The sequence below is a fragment of the Anomaloglossus baeobatrachus genome, chromosome 10 (genome assembly GCF_048569485.1).
Source record: "Anomaloglossus baeobatrachus isolate aAnoBae1 chromosome 10, aAnoBae1.hap1, whole genome shotgun sequence".
NCBI classification, from domain to species: Eukaryota; Metazoa; Chordata; class Amphibia; order Anura; family Aromobatidae; genus Anomaloglossus; species Anomaloglossus baeobatrachus.
The window spans coordinates 132,286,144-132,313,850 of NC_134362.1; the positions used below are offsets into that span (position 1 = coordinate 132,286,144).

The window sequence follows — 27,707 nt, forward strand, 5'->3', positions numbered from 1 at the left end:
TGCTCATGGGACACCATGGTATCATGCCCACAGCGGCGTGATACCACGGAAAGTATGGAGACGTTCATAGGGAAGGCGCCCCTGTGACCACATTCCCTGCTATTTACATACGAAATATGAAGGTAATAAAACGATTTTTATTACTTTCATATCATACAATTTTATAACACAGGGATGGGTAGGAAGGTGTAATTAGGGCACACATGCGTCTGCTGATAGGTCAAAACGCATATTTTAGGTGACAGGTTCCCTTTAAGAATAAAAACTTTTTTTTCAATAAAGAGTACAATTATAAAACAAATGCTAAACCCTTTTGAAGCAGGTCATATCCCTCATTTTCGTGGGGGTTTCAGTTTATGTACCTTTTTATGTCTCATTTTTACTTATCCATTTTTAATTGTTAATCTCAATAAATTTATTTTTCATTCAAATCACCTGTAAGAATGGATGTTTGTTAGTACCGTATTCCATATCACTTCATTGATATTCCAGGGCATTAGACTGTGCAAGGAATTACTTTTGGCCCCATTTACATGGATGGAGACTTCAGAAGTTGAGAACATTCATTTCTATAAAACCCGAAATGACAAATTAAACAAACAAAACAACATTCTCACCAAATATCCAATGTTGACTGTGTTGCATGGAGTTTTCTACCCAAAGGAGATTCAAGTTGGTCTCTTATCATCTGGCACAGACAGTATTTAGTATTGGTGTAGTGATTGTTATACATAACTGCCTGTTTAGAGAACATAGATATATGATTTAGGATATAAAATAATAGTACAAATCAGTAAAAGAATAAAGGAGTATTTAAGTGAATCACTCTTTATTATCATGTTCAAACCTGCCTGAATTAATTACCAATTCAGTTCTAAATATATAAAGTAAATTTTGCATTTCATTTAGAAATCAAGGTCCCAGATTCTGGAGAAAGAATGGAGATGCCACAATCCAAGCTAATTGAGGTCTAGTGTGAAGCTTCCACAATCAGTGATGGTTTGGGGAGCCGTGTCATCTACTGATGTAGGGCCACTGAGTTTTATCAACACCAAAGTCAGTGCAGCCATCTACCAGGAACTTTTAGAACACCTCATGCTTCCCTCTGCCGATAAGCTTTTTAGAGATGTAAATTTAATTTTCCAGCAGGACTTGGCACCTGTCCACACTGCCAAAAGTACCAATACCTGGTTTAATAACCACAATATCACTGTACTTGAATGGCCAGCAAACTCGCCTGACCTAAACCCCATAGATAATCTATGGGGTATTTTCAAGAGGAAGATGAGTGACACCAGACCCAACAATACAGATGAGCTGAAGGCTCCTATAAAAGCAACCTAGGCTTCCATAACACCTCAGCAGTGCCACAGGCTGATCGCCTCCATGCAAGGCCACATTGATGTAGTAATTCATGCAAAAGGAGGCCCACCAAGTATTGAGTGCATTTACTGTACAGACTTTTCAGTAGGTGCCAACGTTTCCGAGATTAAAATCATTTTTTCAGTTGGTTTTATATAATATTCTAATTTTCTGAGATAATGACTTTCGCATTTTTATTGGATATAAGCGATAATTAACAACATTAACAAAAATAAATACTTGAAACAGATCACTCTGTTTGAAATAACTATATAATATATGCATTTCCATTTTTGTATAGAAGTACTCAAATAAATTAACTTTTTAGTTTCAACAAGTTTTTATTGAATTAACAATACATGAAACAAGTCAGTTAAGAGAAGCATTACATCGAATATCATGATACTTTATGATTGCACATAGAACATTAGTCCCCATGCAGGGGGGTTCAATAAAAACATGTAGCAGCCAATTCTCAAAGATTAGCTCGATTGTACTTCTCATTTCTTAATTTACAGTATAAACAAGATAAAGGGGTACCAGGAAGAAAAGATTTAAAGTCTCATTACACGTAGCGATACACCAACGATCCGACCTGGCAGGGATCGTTGGTGCGTCGCTACATGGTCGCTGGTGAGCTGTCAATCAGGCAGATCTCACCAGCGACCAGCCACCAGCAACTCGTGTAATGATGCTGTGCTTGGGAACCAGGATAAATATCGGGTAACCAAGCAACGCTCTTTGCTTAGTTACCCGATATTTACCCTGGTTACCAGTGTACACCGTTTACAGGCTGCCAGCGCTGGTTCCCTGTATACGTAGCTAGGGTACACATCGAATTACTAAGCAAAGCGCTCTGCTTAGTTTCCCGATATTTACCCTGGCTAGGTGTGCAGGGAGCCAGCGCTAGAAGCCTGTAAGCGGTGTACGCTGGTAACCAGGGTAAATATCAGGTAATCAAGCAAAGCGCTTTGCTTAGTTACCCGATATTTACCCTGGTTACCAGCGTACACCGCTTACACAGATTCGGTGCTCGTTGGTCTCCCGCAGTCAAACACACCGATGCGTGCTGCCCTGCGGGAGCCCGACGACCAAAAAATGAACCAGAATAGTGTGTAACAATCAGCGATTTCACAGCAAGGGCCAGGTCGCTGCTTAGTGTCACACACAGCGAGATCGCTGATGAGGTCACTGGTACGTCACATAAACTGTGACTCAGCAGCGATCTCGCTATGTGAGAAGTACCCCTTAGGGAAGGGAGGGGAGATAAGACGGGGATCATATCACGAACCAGAAATAAGGGGATTCTCGAGTCGAGAGTCTAAAGAATAGCATTTTTGTGAAATAGCACTACAACTTATCTTTATATAGCAAGAGAGACTATAGTAGTAAAGGTGCTTGATTTAATTAATTAATTAATTTAGAGGAGAAATGGCGAGAACTTTGGGTCAATGTAGTAGAAGGTGATCCCCAAATGTTCCCTAATTTACAAAACCCTCCACCAGGCTTCAATCTACCAAGGAAAACATGGGTTACTCTAAATCGTATCAGAACAAACTTTGGCGTCTGTGCAGATTTTATGTATAAGTGGGGAAAATATGACTCTCCGACCTGTGACTGTGGAGCAGATCGTCAAACTATCCAGCACATTGTTGAGGAGTGCCCCCTGAGATCCTACCATGGTGACAAGAAGGATTTCTATATTGTAAATGATAACGCTATTGCATATATAGAAAATCTTGATATTCAAATCTGATTTTTATCCTTTTGATATTTTTCAATCACTGTCTATTGTCTGGTGTTTATTTTTATATGATGGTAAGATATACGTTCATACGATTAAATTAAATTAAAGGTGCTTGAATGCTGGGTTTGTATCCACAAGTCCCATATTGAGTGGTATAGATCTAGAGTCCCTCCTTGTGGCCTCAATTTTTTCGTATAACATTATGAGACTCACACGTTGTTTAACCATGGTAATTGACAGGGGAGTTTATCTCCACTGACTGACAATATATATTTTAGTTGCCAGTGTGATAAATGTGAACAACAGGTACAACTTAGGGTACCTTCACACTTAGCGATGCAGCAGCGATCCGACCAGCGATCTGACCTGGTCAGGATCGCTGCTGCATCGCTACATGGTCGCTGGTGAGCTGTCAAACAGGCAGATCTCACCAGCAACCAGTGAACAGCCCCCAGCCAGCAGCGACGTGCAAGCGACGCTGCGCTTGCACGGAGCCGCCGTCTGGAAGCTGCGGAGACTGGTAACTAAGGTAAACATCGGGTATGGTTACCCGATGTTTACATTAGTTACCAGCGCACACCGCTTAGCTGTGTGTGCAGGGAGCCGCGCACACTGAGCGCTGGCTCCTTGCTCTCCTAGCTACAGTACACATCGGGTTAATTAACCCGATGTGTAATGCAGCTACATGTGCAGAGAGCAGGGAGCCGCGCACACTGCTTACCGTCGGCTCCTTGCTCTCCTAGCTGCTGTACACATCGGGTTAATTAACCCGATGTGTACAGCAGCTACATGTGCAGAGAGCCGGAGCCGGCAGCAGAGGCAGCGTGAGAGCTGCACAGGCTGGTAACTAAGGTAAATATCGGGTAACCACCTTGGTTAACCGATGTTTATCTTGGTTACAAGCTTACCGCAGCTGTCAGACGCCGGCTCCTGCTCCCTGCTCGCTTCATTTGTCGCTCTCTCGCTGTCACACACAGCGATCTGTGTGTCACAGTGGGAGAGCGCCTTTGAAGAAAACGAACCAGGGCTGTGTGTAACGAGCAGCGATCTCGCAGCAGGGGCCAGATCGCTGCTCATTGTCACACACAGCGAGATCGCTAATGAGGTCACTGCTGCGTCACAAAAAGCGTGACTCAGTAGCGATCTCGGCAGTGAGCTCGCTGTGTGTGAAGCACCCCTTATTGAACACCCTCACAGGCTTGTCCCCAAACAGAAGAACTTCCGGTGAAGTGGTAATGGTGTTATCACTCAACATGTTCAGCAAAGATACAACCTCACTACCCAAATATCTTAAAACCGGGCACAGCCACCAAATCTAGAGCATATCTCCCTTCTGTCTGCATCCTCTAAAACATTGGCCCAAAACATTTGGGTATATGGAGTGTAGACGTGTTGGTACATAATAAGTTCTATGAAATATTTTTAGAGCGGTTTCCAAAAGGGACACTTGGTTGCTCCCTCTCGTAATAGTCTCATAACACCCGTTCCACCTATCCAAAGGTATAGTAAACCTCAATTCTTCCTCCCACTGTTCCAGCACCTTCAGTTTAATATCTGAGGGTGGGTAGTTCAATATAGAATAAATTAGAGAGATGGTACCCTTCCCCCCCATGATCATAAATACAAGATCTCTCAAAAGTCGTTGGGGAGAGGGCTCGTCGTTAGTCCATGAGCGAATATAGAAAATGGTATATCTGTTCCATCCTAAAGCGTTCTGCCTCTGGTGGAGAAAACTGAGCCACAAATTCTAGTTTAGTGTGTAGGGTATGGAGAGGAGCTAAGTGACTCAGTCAGGTAATGCCCTTATTTTTCCACCAAGTAAACCCACTGATCCCACACCCCGGGGGAACATAAGATTGCTGAAAAAATTGAGTAGAGTGGATGGGTTCGATTGTAGCTGAAATTGGAAATGGGATGCCCTCCACATTACAACAGTGTTGTGATAGAAGGGGGGAAATTCTGACGTCTTAAGGGGGAGTGGGCCCGTTATCCATATATGGCCATTCAATGTGTACAGGGCTAGCAGAGTATTCTCTAATCTGACCCACCTTGGGATATGATCTCCCATCATGAGTGTTGATAATCATGCAAATTGAGGTTCCACCCTGTCGTTTCTGTCGAAAGAGTATTTGTAGAGCAATCCTGGCTCTTTTATTGTACCATATGAATCTAGATATCGCCGAGTGTATACGTTTGAAAAAACTCTCTGCAAAAGATTATTAAGAGAGAGAAAAAGGTAAAAGAATTGGGGAAGAGACTCTCCTCTGTAGAGACTATCAGAGGCCAGTAGCTGAAGCGTATGGCGTCACTTCCTGGCCTCTGTTCAGCCAGCGGCTGCCCATGGAATGGAATAGTTGTGCACAGAGCTTGACTGCACAGCACATCTGAAGTAAAGTGTGACTGACTGCGGTGCCCCCCAGCATCGGCCTCAATCACGAAAAGGACAACGGGAAAAGGACATGAGGGAACGGAGGACTGGTGAGAAGTGTATGTGTGTGTGTGTGAGAGAGAGAAGAATGGCACAATGGGCAAGACTACTACAGGGCATTGCTAAAGAGGACCAGGAAAAGGGAAATTAATACAAGGGGACAAGGATGGGACACATTACTACAAGAAGGGAACCAGGATGTGGCATTACTACAAGAAGGGGACCAGTATGGGGCATATTACTACAAGAAGGAAACCAGGATGGGGCATTACTATAAGAAGGGAACCAGGATAGGGCACATTACTACAAGAAGGGAGCCAGGATGTGGCACATTACTACAAGAAGGGGACCAGGATGGGGCACAGTACTACAAGAAGAAAAGTAGGATGGGGCATTACTACAAGAGAACCAGAATGGGCACATTTCTACCAGAAGGGAATCAGGATGGGGCATTACTACAAGAAGGGGATTAGGATGGGGCATTACTACAAGAAGGAAACCAGATGAGGCATTACTACAAGAAGGGAACCAGGATGGGGCATTACTACAAGGAGACCAGGACGGGGCATTACTACAAGGGGACCAGGATGTGGCACATTATTACAGAATGGGGATCAGGATGGGCCCATTACTACAGAATGGGAACAAGGATGGGGCATTACTAAAAGATAAGAACCAGGATGGAAAAATTACTACAAGATGTTGACCAAAATTACTATATGGTGCTAATTGTAAAACTATAATACTTACAAGAAGGGGATAAAATGTAAAAAAAAAAAATTAAAAATAAAGCATGATTTTTTTTTCACCATTAAAAATGTTTTTATATCTAAACAAAAAAAGTGCATGTTTATTATAATAAAGAAGCAAAATCTGTTCAAAAACAGTGATCCAAACTTGTAAAGAAAAATAAATGGTACCAATAAAAACATCGCTTTGCCCTGCAAAGAATGCGGCCCCCCCAAATTATTTTTTTCTATGTGCAGCCCATGCACCCAGCTGAGTTTGAGACCCCTGCTTTAAGAGCATACTGGAGAATATGTTATTACTGGAGCTCAATGCATCCCACTCCTAAGCTCCCTCTTGAGTGCAAGGAAGGGATGGTTTTAAAATAGTAATAAAATAAAACTATAGTCACTGTGCCTATACACCATACCCCTATAGCTCCTGAGCAACCCGCTCCGGGGGCCTCTGATAAGAGAGGATTCAGCACTGTTCTTTGGTCATCTTTAAAACACGTTCAGTGACTGACTGCAGTAGGCTGGTGACTGGAATGGGATATTATCACAAGCCCATCTGTGAGCCACTGTTTGTGACTTCTTATATTATTTTTTAAAACATCGCTTATTTAATTTAAAAAAAAATGCTCTTGCAAGTCTGAAAACTCCTTATAAAGGGAGCCTGTCACATGCAGAAATTCCACTTACCTGCAGACGGTGGGAATCTGCTGGTAAACAGAATGTAATTGATGTCTGCCTGCCTTAGTGGAGCAGCAGCTACAGGGCAAAAATTAAGTTATATTCTCACTGCAGCTGCTCTCTTCCAGTTATTATTCCAGCTCCCTATACTGTGAATGCGACTGTAATCAATTCCTAGCACAATGACCGATAGACATGCTGCAAAGCATGATGTCAAAGTGTCGGGCAATGATTACAGCCCGCTCACTGTATAGTGAGAGGTAACTCACTGCTCTGATACAGTGCCTTGTGAAAGTATTTGGCCCCCTTGTATTTGTTAAAGGGGTGGTTCACCCATTTTCCCAATGAGTGTCACTTACCATTGTATGCATCTTCTCCATTGGCTTGTATTTCCAGTTCTGGCACTGAGCGGCGCTATCCTGCACGCTCAGTGCCCGTCACATGACCCCCTGGAGCTGTGGCCGCCAGCATCCTCTGACGTCCCGGCATTTCCGGGCTCTCAAACTGGACGGGCAGTATGTGATCACACTGTCCACCCGCCCGCTGTGCTCAGCTGTCAGGAGAGCGGGCGGTGTTGGCAGTGTGATCATATACTCCCACCAGCAGTACAGGTGACCGGACGCTGCATTAGACCAATCTGCTCCACTCTGTCACCTGCACAACAAGTCCCAGAGTGGAGACAGTGACATGCTCTGCTCTGACAGATAGTGTGCTGCATGTCACTATCTGTCTCCACTCTGGGACTTGTTGTGCAGGTGACCGGATGATACATGTCACTAACTGCCCCACTCTGTGACTTCTGCTGCATAGTACCAACTGTATACACTCTCACCTGCACAACAAGTCCCAGAGTGGAGACAGATAGTGACATGCAGCACACTATGTGTCAGAGCAGAGCATGTCACTGTCTCCACTCTGGGACTTGTTGTGCAGGTGACCGGATGCTACATGTCACTAACTGCCCCACTCTGAGACTTGTGCAGGTGAGAGTGTATACAGTTGGTACAATGCAGCAGAAGTCACAGAGTGGGGCAGTTATTGACATTTAGCATCCGGTCACCTGCACAACAAGTCCCAGAGTGGATACAGTGACATGCAGCACACTATGTGCCAGAGCAGAGCATGTCACCAACTTGCTCTGCTCTGTCACCTGTGGTGCTGCATGTCACCAACTAAGGGTAAGTTCACACAGTGCGTTTTTCGTGGCGTTTTTGCGCGTTTTTCGGGTGCGTTTTTGCTCAGAAAACTGCATGACTTTGGTTCCCCAGCAAAGTCTATGAGTTTTCATTTTTGCTGTCTGCACACAGCATTTTTTTCAGCTGCGTTTTTGTGGTGCCCACAAAAACGCAGCATGTCAATTATTTTTGTGTTTTTTCACTGCGTTTTACACCCATTGAGTTGAATGAGATGTTCAAAAACGCAATGAAAAACACAATTTGCAAATATAGCTGCGTTTTAGAGCGTTTCTATGACTAAAAACACAGCTATAAACGTAAGGGGTGGGTAGTAAAGTGACGTGTACAGGAGAGGATGCAGGTGCGATGTCGGTGGGGTCAAATTGAAAGTGACGCACATCCGGCATCCCATGCGACATCGCAGTGTGTAAAGCCTAGATGATACGATTAATGAGCGCAAAAGCGTCGTAATCGTATCATCGGTGCAGCGTCGGCGTAATCCATAATTACGCTGACGCGACGGTCCGATGTTGTTCCTCGCTCCTGCGGCAGCACACATCGCTGTGTGTGAAGTCGCAGGAGTGAGGAACATCTCCTACCGGCGTCACCGCGGCTTCCGTAGGATATGCGGAAGGAAGGAGGTGGGCGGGATGTTTACATCCTGCTCATCTCCACCCCTTCGCTCCTATTGGCCGCCTGCCGTGTGACGTCGCAGTGACGCCGCACGACCCGCCCCCTTAATAAGGAGGCGGGACGCTGGCCAGAGCGACGGTCGCAGGGCAGGTGAGTGCATGTGAAGCCGGCGTAGCGATAATTTTCGCTACGCCAGCTTTCATAAGATATTGTACCTGCGACGGGGGCGGGGACTATCGCGTGTGACATCGCAGCATCGGCTTGCGATGTCGCAACGTGCAAAGCCCGCCTAAGAGTTTTTGCAGAGTCAACGGTAAGAAAAGGTCAAATTCTAGAAATGTTTTTGAGGTGGAATTGACAAGAACGAGCAAGTGAACGAATGTGGGGAGTGAAGTGAAGGAGAGATCGGAGTCAAATATAACCCCAAGACAGCGGGCATGCTGCTGGGGCGTAATGGTAGAGCCACACACCGAAATGGTAATATTGGGTTTCGGAAGGTTAGGAGAGGGAGGAAACAGAAGAAGCTCAGTTTTTGACAGGTTCAGTTTTAGATAGAGGGAGGACATGATGTTAGAGACAGTGGACAGACAATCGGTAGTATTTTGTAATAGTGCAGGGGTGATGTCAGGAGAAGATGTGTACAGTTGGGTGTCATCAGCATAGAGATGGTACTGGAAACCAAATTTGCTGATGGTTTGTCCAATAGGGGCTGTGTATAGAGAGAAAAGGAGGGGGCCAAGGACTGAACCCTGAGGAACCCCGACCGTAAGGGGAAGAGGAGAGGAAGAGGATCCGGCAAAGGATACAGTGAATGAGCGGTCAGAGAGGTAAGAGGAGAACCAAGAAAGGACGGTGTCCTTGAGCCCGATAGAGCGGAGCATAGTGAGTAGGAGCTGGTGCTCCACAGTATCGAATGCAGCAGAGAGATCCAGGAGGATCAGCAGGGAGTAGTGACCATTAGATTTAGCTGTTAGTAAATCATTAGAGACTTTAGTAAGAGCAGTTTCAGTAGAATGTAAGCAGCAGAAACTGGATTGTAGAGGGTCGAGGAGAGAATTATCTGACAGATAGCGGATTAGATGGGAGTGGACCAGGCATTCCAGGAGTTTTGAGATGAATGGGAGATTAGAGACAGGTCTGTAGTTAGCGGCACAATTTTGGTCCAGGGATGTTTTTTTTTAAGTAATGGGTGTATGCTGGCATGTTTGAAGGAGGAGGGAAAGACACCAGAGGAGAGAGAGATTGAATATTTTAGTTAGATGAGTGGTGACAGTTGGGGTGACAGATTTAAGGAGATGTGAGGGAATAGGGTCACTGGTGTAGGTAGTAGGGCGACAAGATGCGAGGAGCCTGGTGACTACTTCTTCTGTGACTGGATCAAAGAGTGAAAGTGAGCTAGATGAAGTGTAGGAGGGCAGACAATGTGTGGTGTTATGAGGCTGTGAGGAAATTTCCTGGCGGATAGGGTCAATTTTTTCTTTAAAATAATTGGCAAGGTCATCTGCGCTGAGGTTGGTGGTTAGGGCCAGAACTCTTGGTCCGAGGAGGGAATGGAAAGTATCAAAGAGTCGTTTAGGATTGTTGGCTAGAGAGGTGATGAGGGTGTTAACCCCTTCAGCCCCCAGCCTGTTTTCACCTTAAAGACCCGGCCATTTTTTGCAATTTTGACCAGTGTCACTTTGACAGGTTATAACTCTGGAACACTTCAACGGATCCTGGCGATTCTGAGATTGTTTTTTCGTGACATATTGTGCTTCATGTCAGTAGTAAATTTAGGCCGATATGTTTTGCGTTAATTTGTGAAAATTTCGGAAATTTGGCGAAAATTTTGAAAATTTCGCAATTTTCAAAATTTGAAATTTTATGCCCATAAATCTGAGAGATAGGTCACACAAAATAGTTACTAAATAACATTTCCCACTTGTCTGCTTTACACCAGCGCAATTTTTGAAAAAAAAAAAAATTCCGTTAGGAAGTTAGAAGGGTTCAAAGTTCATCAGCAATTTCTCATTTTTCCAACAAAATTTACATAAAAAAAATTTTTAGGTACCACATCACATTTGGAGTGATTTGAGAAACCTAGGCGACAGAAAATACCCAAAAGTGACCCCATTCTAAAATCTGCACCCCTCACTCTGCTCAAAACCACATCCAAGAAGTTTATTAACCCTTTAGGAGCTTCACAGCAACCAAAGCAATGTAGACGAAAAAATGAAAATTTTACTTTTTTAACACAAAAATGTTACTTTAGCCATAAAAATTAGTATTTTCACAAGGGTATCAGGAAAAATGCATCATAAAATGTATTGTGCATTTTCTCCTGAGTACGCAGATACCTCATATGTGGTGGAAATCAAATGTTTGGGCACACGGCAGGACTCGGAAGGCAAGGAGCACCATTTGAATTTTTGAACGCAAAATTAGCTGCACTCATTAGCGGACGCCATGTCGGGTTTGAAGACTCCCTGAGGTGCCTAAACAATGTAGCTCCCCCACAAGTGACCCCATTTTGGAAACTAGACCCCTCAAATATTTTTTCTAGATGTTTGATGTGCACTTTGAACCCCTGGGGGCTTCACAGAAGTTTATAACGTTGAGCCGTGAAAAGAAAAAAAATTTTTTTTACCACAAAACTGTTGCTTCAACCAGGTAGCTTTTTTTATCACAACGGTATCAGGAAAAAATGCACCATAAAATGTATAGTGCATTTTCTCCTGAGTACGCAGATACGCCATATGTGGTGGAAATCAAATGTTTGGGCACACGGCAGGACTCGGAAGGCAAGGAGCGCCATTTGAATTTTTGAGTGCAAAATTAGCTGCACTCATTAGCGGACGCCATGTCGGGTTTGAAGACTCCCTGAGGTGCCTAAACAATGGACCTCCCCCACAAGTGACCCCATTTTGGAAACTAGACCCCTCAAATATTTTTTCTAGATGTTTGATGTGCACTTTGATCCCCTGGGGGCTTCACAGAAGTTTATAACGTTGAGCCGTGAAAAGAAAAAAAATTTTTTTTACCACAAAACTGTTGCTTCAACCAGGTAGCTTTTTTTATCACAACGGTATCAGGAAAAAATGCACCATAAAATGTATTGTGCATTTTCTCCTGAGTACACAGGTACCTCATATGTGGTGGAAATCAATTGTTTGGGCATACGGCGGGGCTCAGAAGAGAAGGAGCGCCATTTCACAGTAAAATTGGTTGGAATTATTAGCAGACGCCATGTTGCATTTGGAGACCCCCTGAGGTGCCTAAACAATGGAGCTCCCCCACATGTGATCCCATTTTGGAAACTAGACCCCCCCCCCCATACAAAAAAATTAGTTTGGCGAAATAAAAAATACAGACATCAGTAAAAAAAAAAAAAAAATGAATAAAAAAAAAAAAAATATGAGCGCCTGCCACTAAGACCAGTGCCAAACGTGAGAGCAATGCACGAGTCTCGCATCGCATCATCCACTCCAGTCTGGAAGCAAGCAACTGCGCTGGATAATGCGATGCGAGAGGGCGGGGCGGCAGATGAGAAAGGGCGCAGCGGATGGAAGATGGGAAAGTGCGCAGCGGATGGAGGAGCGGCAGAGGATGGGAAAGGGCGCAGCGGATGGAAGATGGAAAATGGCGCAGCGGATGGAGGAGCGGCAGAGGATGGGAAAGGGCGCAACGGATGGATGATGGGAAATGGCGCAGCGGGTGGAGGAGCGGCAGAGGATGGGGGGGGGGGGGAGGTGAGATGGGGATACCTACCTTACAGGATGGATCTAGGCAGCAGGATCACAGCAGACAGAAGAGGCAGCAGATGAAGGAGGCAACAGATTGAGGAGGGTGAGAGGGGGCAGTAGATGAAGAGGATGGGAGAGAGCAGGCAGCAGATCGGGGAGGGGGGCAGAGTCTGATGGGAGAGAGAGATGGCTCATGGAGGAGGGGGGGCCCCAGAACATGGAGGGGGGAGGGGGGAGGGTGGCTTGCAGCACATGTGGGGGGGGGAGGGTGGCTTGCAGCACATGTGGGGGGGGGAGGGTGGCTTGCAGCACATGTGGGGGGAGGGTGGCTTGCAGCACTGCAAGCCACCCTCCCCCCCACATGTGCTGCAAGCCACCCTCCCCCCCCCACATGTGCTGCAAGCCACCCTCCCCCCCACATGTGGAGCACTGCAAGCCACCCTCCCCCCCACATGTGGAGCACTGCAAGCCATCCTCCCCCCACATGTGGAGCACTGCAAGCCATCCTCCCCCCACATGTGGAGCACTGCAAGCCACCCTCCCCCCACATGTGGAGCACTGCAAGCCACCCTCCCCCCACATGTGGAGCACTGCAAGCCACCCTCCCCCCACATGTGGAGCACTGCAAGCCACCCTCCCCCCACATGTGGATCGGAGCGGCGGCCGGGACAGCGGTGGATCGGAGCGGCGGCCGGGACAGCGGTGGATCGGAGCGGCGGCCGGGACAGCGGTGGATCGGAGCGGCGGCCGGGACAGCGGTGGATCGGAGCGGCGGCCGGGACAGCGGTGGATCGGAGCGGCGGCCGGGACAGCGGTGGATCGGAGCGGCGGCCGGGACAGCGGTGGATCGGAGCGGCGGCCGGGGACAGCGGTGGATCGGAGCGGCGGCCGGGGACAGCGGTGGATCGGAGCGGCGGCCGGGACAGCGGTGGATCGGAGCGGCGGCTGGGACAGCGGTGGATCGGAGCGGCGGCCGGGACAGCGGTGGATCGGAGCGGCGGCCGGGACAGCGGTGGATCGGAGCGGCGGCCGGGACAGCGGTGGATCGGAGCGGCGGCGGGGACAGCGGTGGATCGGAGCGGCGGCCGGGACAGCGGTGGATCGGAGCGGCGGCCGGGACAGCGGTGGATCGGAGCGGCGGCCGGGACAGCGGTGGATCGGAGCGGCGGCCGGGACAGCGGTGGATCGGAGCGGCGGCCGGGACAGCGGTGGATCGGAGCGGCGGCCGGGACAGCGGTGGATCGGAGCGGCGGCGGGGACAGCGGTAAATCGAGCGTGGCGGCGGGGCGATCGGAGACAGGGGCGAGCAGCTGGGACAGGGGCGGGCGGGCGAGCGGCTGGGACAGGGGCGGGCGGGCGAGCGGCTGGGACAGGGGCGGGCGGGCGAGCGGCTGGGACAGGGGCGGGCGGGCGAGCGGCTGGGACAGGGGCGGGCGAGCGGCTGGGACAGGGGCGGGCGGGCGAGCGGCTGGGACAGGGGCGGGCGGGCGAGCGGCTGGGACAGGGGCGGGCGGGCGAGCGGCTGGGACAGGGGCGGGCGGGCGGGCGAGCGGGGGCAGCAACTTACCGATGGGCACCCGCAGAGCTTCGGCTTCCAGGGACGGTCACAGGCCGCAGATCCACATTGATTGGAGAGAGCGGTCACAAGACCGGTCTCTCCAATCAGAGCTGGGGGAGGGTGAAGCATCGATCACCCAGCTCCAGCCAATGGCCAGTGCTACAGCAGCACTGATCAGGGCTGGATTTCAATGTTCCAGCCATTTTCAATGGCTGGAACATTACAGTGGCTGTAATTGGCTGAGCGGCGTTCGTCAGCCAATCACAGCCTCTGTAGGTTCGGGGAGGAGGCACCACCCCTCCTGACGTCAGGCAGAGGTCCCCTCCTTCCCGAATCCACCGTTTAAGTAAATAAATTTCACTCCCCGGGGCTCCGGGACCGCGATTTCGCCAGGACGTACTGAGTACGTCATGGGTCCTTTAGCACCATGTCACCATGACGTACTCAGTACGTCCAAGGTCGTTAAGGGGTTAAAGTACGCTTTAGATTATATCTTTATTTTCGCCCTGAGGATATTGTTTCAGCAACGCTGCCACACATGGTTTAAACACTAGTTACATACAGATTACCACTATACCTTCATGTAAATAGTGTTTCTGAAAGTTACAGGTTCCCTTTAAATCTATATCTATGCAGCAGACTGGAGCTCTGTATCGGTGCACAACTTTATACCAATTAAAATATCTTAAAATTAGGTATTCGATGGAGGATATTTCTATAAATATAACATAATTAGCAGTAGTAGTAGAGAACCAAATATACTTAAAATGATAAAGAAAAGACTTTCGGACATCAAGCTTTGAGTTTGCATTCTTCCTGCCAACAATATGAGCGGTCAGCTACTAATTTATATATTATATCTGGGCCCATGGTGGAGCGGAGAAAAAAACAAAAAACAAAAACCCAGATACTTGCTGACCAGATCCCAGATGCTCATGCACACTACATAAAAAACTGGTAGTATAGCAATTGAAGAGCTTTATTAACTCCCTTTCACCACAAACTAACTTTTATAGGCCCTTGACGCCCTTTGAGTCTCTGTGTCTGGGGAGAGAGCCTCTGGAACACACCATTGCCCTGCTATACAAAATGTTCCAGATTGAGTTGTCTGGACGGGAGGATGATGCCCCTTTCTTCTTGAAATGGGAGGTGGATTTGGGGAGATCCTACCCACAAGTCGTCACTGGATGTAGTGTCACAGGAACGGGGCTACAAAATAGTTTCTAGGTGGTATCACTGCCCCTCCAGAATTCATTCCATGTTCCCATCTGTCTCTGAAGAATGCTGGAGATGCTCAAACGATAGAGGCTCAAACATCCACATGTGGTGGTCTTGTCCTCTCATACAATATTTTTGGCTAGACGTGTTTGCCCTTCTGAATAAAGTGTCATCCACTAGGTTTGAGCCGACACCGGAACTGGCTCTTCTATCCTTAAGCAATATCTCGATCGCCAACTTCAAGAGAAGCCTGTTAAGGCATTTTTTGACGGGGGGCAAGGAGATTAATCCCAAGGTACTGGAGGCAGACCAAAGTGCCCTCGCGGGCTGAACTGGTGGCCGAGATGAACCAGATCTATAGGATGGAGGAGCTGGTCGGCCAGGCGTCTGACTCGGGGGAGCGAGCGTTCAGGCTGTGGGCGCCGTGGATTATGTATAGAGAGACACCAGACCTGGTACTATGGCTTCAAGCTTCAGTTGGGGGCGTGAGACCTCTGTGATTGTCCGTTCCACATAACAAAAGTGCCGGGGGCTGCACACGACCCAGACGAGACATCTTCTTAGTCCTTCTCTTCTTTTCCCTCTCCCCCTACATTTCCTCTTTTCTCATCTTTCTTTCCTCTTTGTACATTTTATGTTATGTTTACATTGTTAGAAAGGATTGTCATCTCAGGGACTTTGTGCATCTACGTTGCCTCCCGTTTGTAAACGAGGCTGCATACATTTTTGTATGGGGGTCAGATTGTTGGTCACCCAGTGGGCATCATCTCCAAAGCAAAGCTATTACATGGGTGATGATGGTCTGACCTGAAGTGTGTAATGAAAGGAATTATTCTGCAAGTAGAAAAGTGTTGTATTACTTATTACTTCCAAGATTTGAGTTATTCTACTGTATATCATATGTTGCCTATCCTATAACTTGTAAACATGTTCTTTATTCGAATAAAATCTGATTTACACAGAAAAAACTGGTAGTATACAACCCCTTAGACACTAATCTTACTGTTTTCCACAGGAAAATTAATCTTTAATCAGCATTACACAATCTAAAAAACAATCTGGGGGGAAAACTTACATATCTAATATAATTACGCATGACGTCTTCTTGAGGTAAGGAGCCCTCTCTTCTGAAAATAGAAGGATTCCACATTGCTGCTCGCGCCACCATAACAGATGAAGCAGCTGTGACAGATCTAAATGCTTCTATGTCTTGGAACTCTCGTATAAGTTCCTGTGATCCTCCACTGAAAAGGAAAGAGATGTTCATTTGAGTGTAATTATCAAATAAACAATACCCACATTTAACAAAACACATTGTAATTAATATTATAGAAGATTCACCTAATACATTTTCACACCTAAACAAGTGATGACATACTGTAGCTGTGATTTCACTGCACATCAACAGTATGGTGGATCGTCGCAAAAGAATTCCCAGAAGGCATGCTTATAACTGGCTCAGCATTGCATCAGTCCAGCCAGCTGTCAGTCAGTGGCAGAGCGTGGTTACATTCACTGAGTGGTGACTGAAACTGGGCCAGTGGTTCCCCTATGACTCAATGTGCGAGGCTGCTGAGAGGAATAAAGTTCATTTCCTCCTGGAAGGGCGGCAGCCACAAGGCGTCACAACGCTATGATCGTGCAGATCAACTCCACATCTGCAGGTTAATAGCGTTATTTTACATGACAGATTCTGTTTAATAGTGTGAAATTCATTCTTTTTTCTGCCTTAATATTGTTTCAATAATTAAATATCCCTTCAAATACCACAAAAAATGTCTTGTCAAAACATTGTGTACCATCATGGGATAAGAAAAAAGCAGAGGGGACACCAAGATCTTATCACATGGACAATTAGATTTGGTGAGGGATATGACTGCTCATCTTATGGGGTTGGAAACCCACAACTGAGAGTTCAGGGATTGACAGCAGCTGCAGTAACCTCAGGTCGGAATATCCCATTGTAAAACCATGCAGTAGGAGGATAAGGGTCAGCACACATGGCGAGTAATACGGAGCGAGTGGAATGCGCTAAAAAAAAAAAAATCGCATTCCACTCGGACCAATATTACTGTATGGGCTTGCTCCCATGAGCGATTATTTTCTCAGCCCAGAAAGAGAGAGAAACATCGCATTGCACTCGCGTTACACCAGTGTAACGAAAGTGCAGTGCGAGAATCGCATCAGCCGGCAACAGAGGAGATAGGGAGATAAATCTCTCCCTCTCTTCTGCAGTGCTAGCCCTCACCTCCGCAGCTGTGGTCTGATCGCACTATCCAGCTGTGCTGCAAGCGTGAGCCGAGTGTCATGCGACACTGTGTGGCCTCAGCCTAAGAGTAGTAGTCTGTGCTGCTGGTATGGAACAAAGGACCAAGGTATGTGTTGCAGAGTGACAGTGAGGTTTATATATTATATATATTTAAAGCCCGCTTTACACGCTACAATATGTCTTACAATGTGTCGGCGAGGTCACGTCGTAAGTGACGCACATCCGGCATCGTAAGGTACATTGTAGAGTGTGACAGGTACGTGCGATTGCGATTGAATGTTAAAACGTACATCGCATACACGTCGTTGAATCCATTCAACAAATTGAACGTGGCACACATACAATGGGGGCGGTTACGATCGAATACGATATCGTATGCGAAATCGTAACATGTAAAGCAGGCTTAAAACAAAAAAACTGGTGGAGGTTTCTAAAGCTTCTATCAAACTTGCTGGAAGTTTTACAATGTTAAAATGGCCACATCAGGAAAAAGTGGCTGCAAAGCTGGATAAAATGTAGTTTATCATTGTATATTCTCACCTAAGCTGTGGTAATATTAGTTTGTAAAGTGTATATTCTAAATTTCGCTAAAACCAAGGGAAGGGGGTTGCAGAGATTTTTTTCTTGGGTGTGCCCAGTTTTCCCTGCTTGACGTTTACCAGGAAATATTATACAGGGGAGAAAAAAAAAGGGAAAAAAAAAAAGATCATACCCTTACTGAAAAATGTACTGACACAACCCTACTCTCTCACTATCAACATCCACTGAGATTAGAAGCGATAAAGATCAATGGAGCAAATAGAGCAGAACTGTGTGTCATTAAAAACACCTATTGCAGCTCTCCTTTCATCATCTCACAGCATTCTTAACTCAGATGTACTCCCCCTCACCTCATTTACTGCCATAAGAGGAGAGCTGCTAAGGTGTTTGTAATGACATACTGCTCTGTTCTATCCCCTCCCTCACTTGTAATCACAGTGGGATGAGTAAAGAAAGCAGACCTCTGTATCATGGACATGTCTCACACAAAGAAAGCCGAGTCTAACATGCTTTGGCGGTGTTTTCTTTTTTTTTTTATCCCCCGTATGATGTCTCCACCATCCTGCATTAACCTCCTAACGACGGCCGTACGACTTAAAGCGGCGGCAAAACAGGGTACTTATTCTGTTCTGCCGCTTTAAAGCGTCGGGCCAAAAAAAGCCTGTAGCGCCCCCCAGCGACCGAAAATCTCGGGGGTTTCAGCTACCGGGGGTAGCTGAGACCCCCCCAGATTATGAATCGGGTTGGTTTTTTTGGACCCCGATAATGTGATCGCCAGTATACACCGTATACTGACGATCACATAAAAAAAAAGAAAAAGCCGGTAAAACTGATTTCTTTTTCATCTGACGTGATCAAACATGTCAGATGAGAAAAAAATATAAACCCCTAGTGCCCCCAAAGCACCCGGTACCGGAGAGTCCCCCCCCCCCCACCCCTACCCCCCCTCCGGAACAGTCAAAATGGCGCCGAAGCGCACAGAAAACTGCCGCCGCTGCCGGCTCTGCATTCATTTCCCTCCGATCTGAAATAATCAAACATTTCAGATCGGAGGGAAATGTCCTCCCCCTGACCCCTCCTCCGGTACACCGGAGCCCTTTGGTCCCCCGAAGCCCCCTCAGGTTCTCCAGAGCGCTCCCCCTTCCCCCCTCCGGAGCATGCAAGATGGCGGCGCGCAGCGCACAGTAGCGCGCGACCGCATTCATCCTACTCTTTCTGCCACATGTGACACGTCACATGCGACAGAAAAGTTGTCCCCAGGTCCCGCCAGGTCTCCCGCCGTCACCCCCCGTCAGCCCCCGGTCTTCCCAGTTACCTGGCTGCTACTCCGTTCCCGCGATCACTCCGACTCCTTCTGGAAAGCTGGCGGCGCATGTGCAGACAGCAGCTGTCAGCTGGATCCTTGCAAGCAGAGACGCTGACCTCGCTGCTGCACTGTGGACCGGGGGAGAGTGAGTGCAGTAATCTGCAGCCACACTCCTCACATGGAGAGCCTGCTGTTCTAGAAAATGGGGGGGTACGTTCTGTGAGCGTGCCCCTCATATTCTGGAATGAGGTTACTGCAGGTCACTCTGCCCTAGTTTGAGCCGGGGCAGTGTGAGTGCAGTATTCTCAGATTACTGCACCCACACTGCTCATGGAGAGCTTGCTCTTTCAGAAAATGGGGGATACGTTCCCTGAACGTGCCCCCCATATTCTAGAAGGTCCAGAGTCGTCGAGGGACCTCCAAAATGGATTACAGCGATCGGAATTTGTTTATTTTCAATAAATTGGTGAAAGAGGGAATGTTTCGGGGAGGTTTTTTTTCAAATAAATTTTTTTTTTGTCTTTATTTTTTTCTATTACTGACTGGGTTAGTGATGTCGGGTATCTGTTTAGATACCGTGACATCACTAATCCCAGGGCTTGATGCCAGGTGACATTACAGCTGGTATCAACCCCGTATATTACCCCGTTTGCCACCGCACCAGGGCGCGGGATGAGCTGGGGCGAAGCGCCAGGATTGGCGCATCTAATGGATGCGCCACTTCTGGGGCGGCTGCGGCCTGCTATTTTTAGGCTGGGAAGAGTCCAATAACCATGGCTCTTCCCACCCTGAGAATACCAGACCCCAGCTGTCCGCTTCACCTTGGCTGGTGATCTAATTTGGGGGGACCCCACGTTTGTTTGTTTAAAAAAAAAATGCCTGGGGAGCCCTCCAAATTGATCACCAGCCAAGGTGAAGCTGTCAGCTGTGGTTTGCAGGCTACAGCTGTCTGCTTTACCCTAGCTGGCTATCAAAAATAGGGGGGACCCCACGTCGTTTATTTTAATTATTAATTTTTTGGGGGACTAAATACAAGGCTAGGCACCCTTTAGTGCCACATGAAAGGCATTAAAATCGCCAGCTTAGAATATGCAGGGGGTGGGACATTATATTTGTTTGACATCTATCCATTCATCCATTGTAGCATTTTAGGCTGTGTGCCCACGATCAGGGTTTGCAGCGTTTTGGGCGCAGTGTTTTCCCTGCGTCCATAACGCTGCGTTGTGCAGTAGAAACACAGTGGAAGGATTTTTAGAAATCCTGTACCCACTGTGCTTCTCTTCTCCGCAGCATACACTGACCTGTGGTGCAGCTTCCCGAGCCTCAGCATGTCAATTTATGCTGCGAAGACAAGAGTGTTCTCTGCAGGTAGCATAGAGCTCCACAGCAGCCTGAACCCAAATCGTGGGCATGGGCAGCTGCGTTCTCCCGTGGACAACACACATCTCTGCAGGAAGGCTGACACTGTGTACTAGACGCCGTGTCGCTGGATCATGGCCACATAGCCTAAGTGAGAAATTTGTTGCTACAGCAACATTTTTGTGAAGTACCTGTGGATTCAAAATGCTTACTATACTCCTGAATAAAATCCAGTTTCCAAAATGGGGTCACTTGTGGGGGGTTTCTGCTGTATAGGTACCCAAGGGGCCCTGCTAATGTGACATGGTGCCCGCAATTTATTTCAACTTTTCCAGAATTCAAATGGTGCTCCTTCCATTCCAAGCCCTCCCATTTATCCAAACAGAGGTTTTTGGCCACATGTGGGGTATCCCTGTGCTCATAAGACATTGGATAACAACCTGTTGGGTCCACGGTTTGTTGTTGCCTCTTGAAAAAGTAAGAAATATGATGCTAAAGCAACATTTGTGTGAAAAAAAATGAAAATTTTCAATATGGCAACCTAAGCTTATCAAATTCTGTGAAGTACTCTTGGATTCAAACTGCTCACTATACACTTAGATAAAAGCCTTGAGGTGTATTGTTTCCAGAATGGGGTCACTTGTGGGGGACCTCCACTGTTTAGGCACCTTAGGGGCTTTCCAAATGCAACATAGCGTCCGCTAATGATTCCAGCCAATTGTGCAGTCAAATGGCGCTCCTTCCCTTCCGAGCCCTGGTGTGCACCCAAACAGTTGATTTTCATCACACATAAGGTATCAGCATACTGAGGAGAAATTGCACAATAAATCTTATGCTGAATTTTTTCCTTTTACACTTGTAAAAAAAAAAAGCTACCTGGTTGAAGTAACAATTTTGTGGTAGAAATGTATTTTTTTAGTTTTCACAGCTCAACATTATACACTTCTGTGAAGCACCTGAGGGTTCAGGGTACTCACCAAACATCTAGATAAATTCCTTCAGGGGTCTATTTTCCAAAATGGGGCCACATTTTGGGGAGCTTCACTGTATAGGCACCTCAGGGGCTCTCCAAATGCAACATAGCGTCCGCTATTGATTCCAGCCAATTTTGCAGTCAAATGGCACTCCTTCCCTTCCGAGCCCTGTCATGCGCCCAAACAGTTGATTTCCACCACATATAAGGTATCGCCAAACTCAGGAGAAATTGCACAATAAATTTCATGGTGATTTTTTTCCTTTTACCCTTGTGAAAAAAAAAAGCTACCTGGTTGAAATAATAATTTTGTGGTAAAATTTTATTTTTTTATTTTCATGGCTCAACGTTATAAAATTCTGTGAAGCACCTGGGGGTTCAGGGTACTCACCAAACATCTAGATAAATTCCTTGATGGGCCTAGTTTCCAAAATGGAGTCACTTGTGAGGGGTTTCTTCTGTTTAGGTACCTTAGCGGACCTGTAAATGCAACATGGTGCCCGCAATCTATTTCAGCCAAATTTGCTTTGCAAAATTCAAATATTGCTCCTTCTGTTCCGAGCCCTCCCATTTGTCCAAACAGAGGTTTCTGACCACATGTGGGGTATCGGCGCGCTCATAAGAAAGTGGGGAACAAGTTTTGGGGTTCATTTTGTTGTGTTATTTCTTCTAAAAGTGAATAAATTTGGGTTAGAGCAACATTTTTAGGTAAAATTTAATTTTTGCTTTTTTTCATTCCACATTGCTTTTGTTCATGTGAAACACCTGAAGGGTTAATAAACTTCTTGAATGTGGTTTTGAGTACTTTGGGGGGTGCAGTTTTTAGAATGGTGTCACTTTTGGGTATTTTCTGTCATCTAGGCCTATCGAAGTTACTTCAAATGTGATGTGGTCCCTAAAAAAATGGTTTTGTAAATTTTGATGTAAAAATGAGAAATCGCTGATAAACGTTGAACCCCTCTAACTTCCTAACAAAAAAAAATGTTGTTTCCAAAATTGTGCTGATGTAAAGTAGACATGTGGGAAAGGTTATTTATTAACTATTTTGTGTCACAGAAATCTCTGGTTTAACGGTATAAAAATTCAAAAGTTGAAAATTGCTAAATTTTCAAAATTTTTGCCAAAATTCAATTTTTTTCTTAAATAAACGCAAAAAATATTGTCCTAAATTTGGTACTAACATGAAGTCCAATATGTGACGAAAAAACAGTCTCAAAATTACCAGGATCCGTTGAGGCGTTCCAGAGTTATAACCTCATGAAGTGACACTGGTCAGAATTGCAAAATTTGGTCTGGTCATTAAAATTAGCTCCGTCATTAAGGGGTTAAATAAAGTAACTTCCCGCAGAGTCTCAGTGAAAATTAGAATCTAAACTTTACAAACAACAGAGATGATAAATTAAAAAAACTAAACTTATGTTCTACACAGCCCTGTAGCCATTACTCCATCATGTGGCCAGTTTACCATGATCAAAGCGGTGAAAAGTCCTCTTCAAGCTGTAGTCCTGTCTGTCTGTATATGACATTGCAATTTTGACTCACAGATACTGGTTAACTGCTCTTTTATCAGAGCATTTTAATATTTTTTGCGATTTCAATGCCAATACACTACCCGACAACTGGGTCTCATTTGATAAAATGTGAAAGTAGGATTTGTTAACGGTGTGTGTAAAAAGGATTGTTGTCATTCACTGATAGGAAACAGTAATAGTAAACATGGTGAAAAGTTGAAACACAAACTATCAGTAAATTAAGCAACTTTCCATATTTAGAGCGGTTAAGTATTAACTTAAAAGGAACTTGTCCGGTGCAATATGAACCCAGAACCACAAGCAGTTCTGGGTGCATATTGCTAATCACTGCCTAACTCTCCCAGCATCTAGTAGTATAGATAAAGAAATCTTTAGAAAAATTATTTCTAAAGATCTTTTATCATATGCTAATGAGGCCAGCGACTAGTCGCAAGGGCATTACTTCCCCTAGCTAGTCAGCCCCCTTAGCATCTTAGCACGCCCCGTGCTAATGAATGTGCAGAGTCAGAGGCATGGTCGTGCTCACCTCTCGGCTACCACCTCTGGTTTTCGGCTCAGTGCACATGATCAGAAGTGCTGGACTTCCAGTCATGCGCACTATGAAGCTGGGTGTACACGTCCTGGCTTCAAACTGGCGTAGTGCGTATGATGGGAAGTCTGGGGACATTCTGATCTTGAGTACTGAACAGAAAACCAGCGGTGGCAGCTGAGGTGAGAGCGACCATGCCGCTGACACTGCGCATTCATTAGCAGGTTAGTACGCCCACAGAGGCATTCTAACATGCTAATGGAGTCAACTAGCCAAGGGAACTAACGCCCTTGCGTCGCAGGCCTCAGTAGCATATGATAAGAGATCTTTAGAAATACTTTTTCTAAAGATCTCTTTATCTATGCTACTAGATACAGGGACAGTTAGGGCTGGTTCACACTAAGCGACAGCGACAACGAGGTCGCTGTTACGTCACCATTTTCTGTGACGTAACAGCGACCTTTTAAGTCGCTGTTATGATCGCTGCTTAGCTGTCAAACACAGCAGCCGAAGCAGCGATCATAACCGCGAGAGCAGGGAGCCGCGCACACTGCTTAGCGCTGGCTCCTTGCTCTCCTAGCTACAGTACACATCGGGTTAATTAACCCGATGTGTGCTGCAGCTACATGTGCAGAGAGCAGGGAGCCGCGCACACTGCTTAGCGCTGGCTCCTTGCTCTCCTAGCTACAGTACACATCGAGTTAATTAACCCGATGTGTACTGCAGCTACATGTGCAGAGAGCCGGAGCCGGCAGCACAGGCACCGTGAGAGCTGCGGAGGCTGGTAACTAAGGTAAATATCGGGTAACCACCTTGGTTACCCGATGTTTATCCTGGTTACAGCTTACCGCAGCTGCCAGATGCCGGCTCCTGGTCCCTGCTCGCTTCATTTCGTAGCTCTCTCGCTGTCACACACAGCGATCTGTGTGTCACAGCGGGAGAGCGCCTTTGAAGAAAACGAACCAGGGCTGTGTGTAACGAGCAGCGATCTCGCAGCAGGGGCCAGATCGCTGCTCAGTGTCACACACAGTGAGATCGCTAATGAGGTCACTGTTGCGTCACCAAAACCGTGCCGTAGCAGCGATTTCGGTAGCGATCTCGCTATGTGTGAAGCACCCCTTAGGCAGGGATTAGCAATATGTAAATATGCACTCAGACCTGCTCGTGGTTCTGGCTGCATATTGCCCCTGACAGGTTTCCTTTAAAACCACTTAATTTCTTGCAGACTACTAAGGATCATTTACACTACATGAATATAGGGAATGATTGTTCTTAAAAATGCTAGTTTCGGACTTCCGGTTCCTGTCCTGGCTGAGGTGGAAGCTTAGAGGAGAATCTCCTGCCACCCCTCACAGAAACCGACTAAAAACAGACCCCCCCGGACGAGCCACCAAACAGAGAGCAGCACAGGAGGTTACCTAAAGCAGACAGCTATGGAAAGGTACCTCCTGAGAAGCTCTGGGAGCGGTGAGTCAGCCTGGAGAAGCTTTGATATGGACAGGGGAGAAGATAAGATAATGGCGCCGAGCCTGATGGGGGAGGAGCCTGAACGCATGGTGAGAGACACAGAAAAGCAAACACAGAGCTGGAAGGGGAGAGATAAGGGAGATATGAGCAAGGAGACAGGAGATAAGGAAGATATGAGCAAGGAGTCACAGGAGGACACAGCAGGAGAGAGGTGGATGCAGGGGACTGATGATGGTGGATCGCAATGGGAGGATGAAGGAGATATGGAGGCAGAGGGGAGAGAAGATGCAGACAAAGCAGGGCAGCTCAGAGACACAGCAGTGTTGGAGGATGAAACTGACAAACAGCACAAGGAGATTAATCCCACTCAGACTCACAGGAAGTCAAATGCAAGAATTCATAGTACCCCTTCCAAAGGAAACAAAAAGCAGCTTACTACACCAACATCACAAGCCTGCAAGCTATTGGGGGATGGAGGTGGTGGCCCAGTCCAGACAAAGAGAACTAAGAAAACAGCACCACCTGCAGGCCAAGACAAGTACACACAAAAGCTTAATGTGGACTATAAAAAACTGGCTGAAGAAGTGACATCACACTTGTCAAAAGAGGTTAAAGTGGCTATTGAGGCAGCCATACAAACATCATTAGCTAATATGCAAAAACAGATAAATGCCCATGCCTCTAGACTGGCAGAATCAGAGCAGAGAATATCTGACTCCGAGGAGACAATACTGGCTATGCAAGCACAAATAGCAGCTCTAGCAAAATCTAATGAATACTTGAAGGATAAAGCGGACGATTTGGAAAACAGATCGAGACGAAACAATCTACGTATAGTCGGGTTGCCAGAGTCTGTGTCGATTGGACAGTTGGATAATATATGCGAGTTGGAGCTACCGCAGGCCCTAGGCATAAAGGCGAAATTCAGAGTTGAAAGAGCCCACAGAGTGGGTCCACTGAGACACCAGGAGGCGAATAAGGGAGAGGGCCAAAACTCAAACAAGAATACCCCGATAAGAGCCAGGCAGGTGATTGTCAAGTACCTTGATTATAAGCATAAGGAGGAAATATTGAGGGCTTTTAGAGAACGAAAGCGTCCACTACAATATCAAGGCAACAGACTGCTAATTTTTGGGGATTATTCAGCGGAAGTATCCAGAAGGAGAAAAGAATTTACCAAAATTTGCTCATTTCTGTACAACAAAAAAGTAAAGTGCCAGCTATTATACCCTGCTACACTGAAAGTTAGAAACCCCAATGGCTCGTTTGTATACTACAAGGACTACAAAGAAGCAGAAAACATTCTCATGGCAGAGCTCAACAAGACTAGGTCAGAAAGGCAAGAAAAAGGAGCTAGTGGAGAAGGGAATAATAGAAGAGGATCCCCCACAAGCTCAGGAAGAGATGTGGGACAAAAGCAAGTCGAGACCAGGGAGGAAAGGAGGCCAAGCCCGGGTCGACAGCATAATTCTCGCCTGGAACACAGGAACCAACCCTTGGAGAGAAACCATGATACCTGAACTGGAACTCGCTCATTGTTTTTCCTTTTTTTGCCTGTTTTTTTTTTTTTTTTTCTCTTCCCAAACAGGGAGAGGCGTTGAGGAGGATGCATTACGGAGAGAGGGTTGGGGAGGTGAGAGGAGGAGGGGGAAGGGAGAAAAGAGAGGAAAACATCCCAAAGTCTGGGTCCTCTTCCCCCCCCCTCTCTTTTTTTTTTTTTTTTTTTGTTCTTCTTCTTTCTTTCTCCATCTTCTCTCCCCTTGGTCTTTTTTTTCTTTTTCTCCTTTGTCCAGGAACATCATCCAAATTCAAATGAAGTGGGCCTGTTCTGGGCGGACTGATGGCTACCTGGAGTCAGAGATAAGTAGGACTGGAGAATCTTGCTGAGGTTTTGACATACTGTGCTAATTTTTGCATAATTTTCAAAGGCTTATTCAAGTTAGTCCGGGGATAGAACATATATTTTTTGGGGGGTGATTAGGGAGCTACATATTTTGGCTAGGAATAGGGGAGCTCACCAACGTGGCGGGAAGCGCCGTGGATTTCTCGGAAGGGAAAATATGTTTTACAGTTACATGCTTTTTGTTGTATTTGTTATATTTGCAAGGTGGGGAAAGGGAGTGTCGATTTTGTGGTACCAACTGTGATTCTAGTGTCGAACATCTCGTCTTCCTTGATGCGGGGGCCCATAGGGGAGGGAGTAGTAAAAGCAGAATACACAGGTAAACATGATACAGATAACTACGTGGAATGTTAAAGGGCTGAGATCACCTAACAAACGAGCAATGATATTGAGACATCTGAAAAGACTAAAGACAGACATTGCCTTATTACAGGAAACCCACTTGGGGGGGGAGGACTTTTTCCGCATGAAGAAACATTGGGTGGGCACCGTTTACGGGGCAGCGGCACAAGGTAGAAAAGCGGGCACTATGATTCTAATAAATAAACAATTCAGTCATGAGGTAGTG

General features: G+C 46.4%; 1 protein-coding gene across 3 annotated transcripts in view; it reads right to left on the reverse strand.

The window, feature by feature from the left end:
• The window catches only part of DUS2 (dihydrouridine synthase 2), a 498,816-nt gene that overhangs the window by 187,550 nt on the left and 283,559 nt on the right, over positions 1–27,707 (reverse strand). For all 3 annotated transcript variants that reach the window (XM_075325642.1, XM_075325643.1, XM_075325644.1), the window contains 2 exons: positions 16,337–16,505; positions 618–739 (listed from right to left, as the gene is read on the reverse strand). In XM_075325642.1, the coding sequence (XP_075181757.1) occupies positions 618–739; positions 16,337–16,505 (291 nt within the window). The remainder of the gene's footprint in view (positions 1–617; positions 740–16,336; positions 16,506–27,707) is intronic.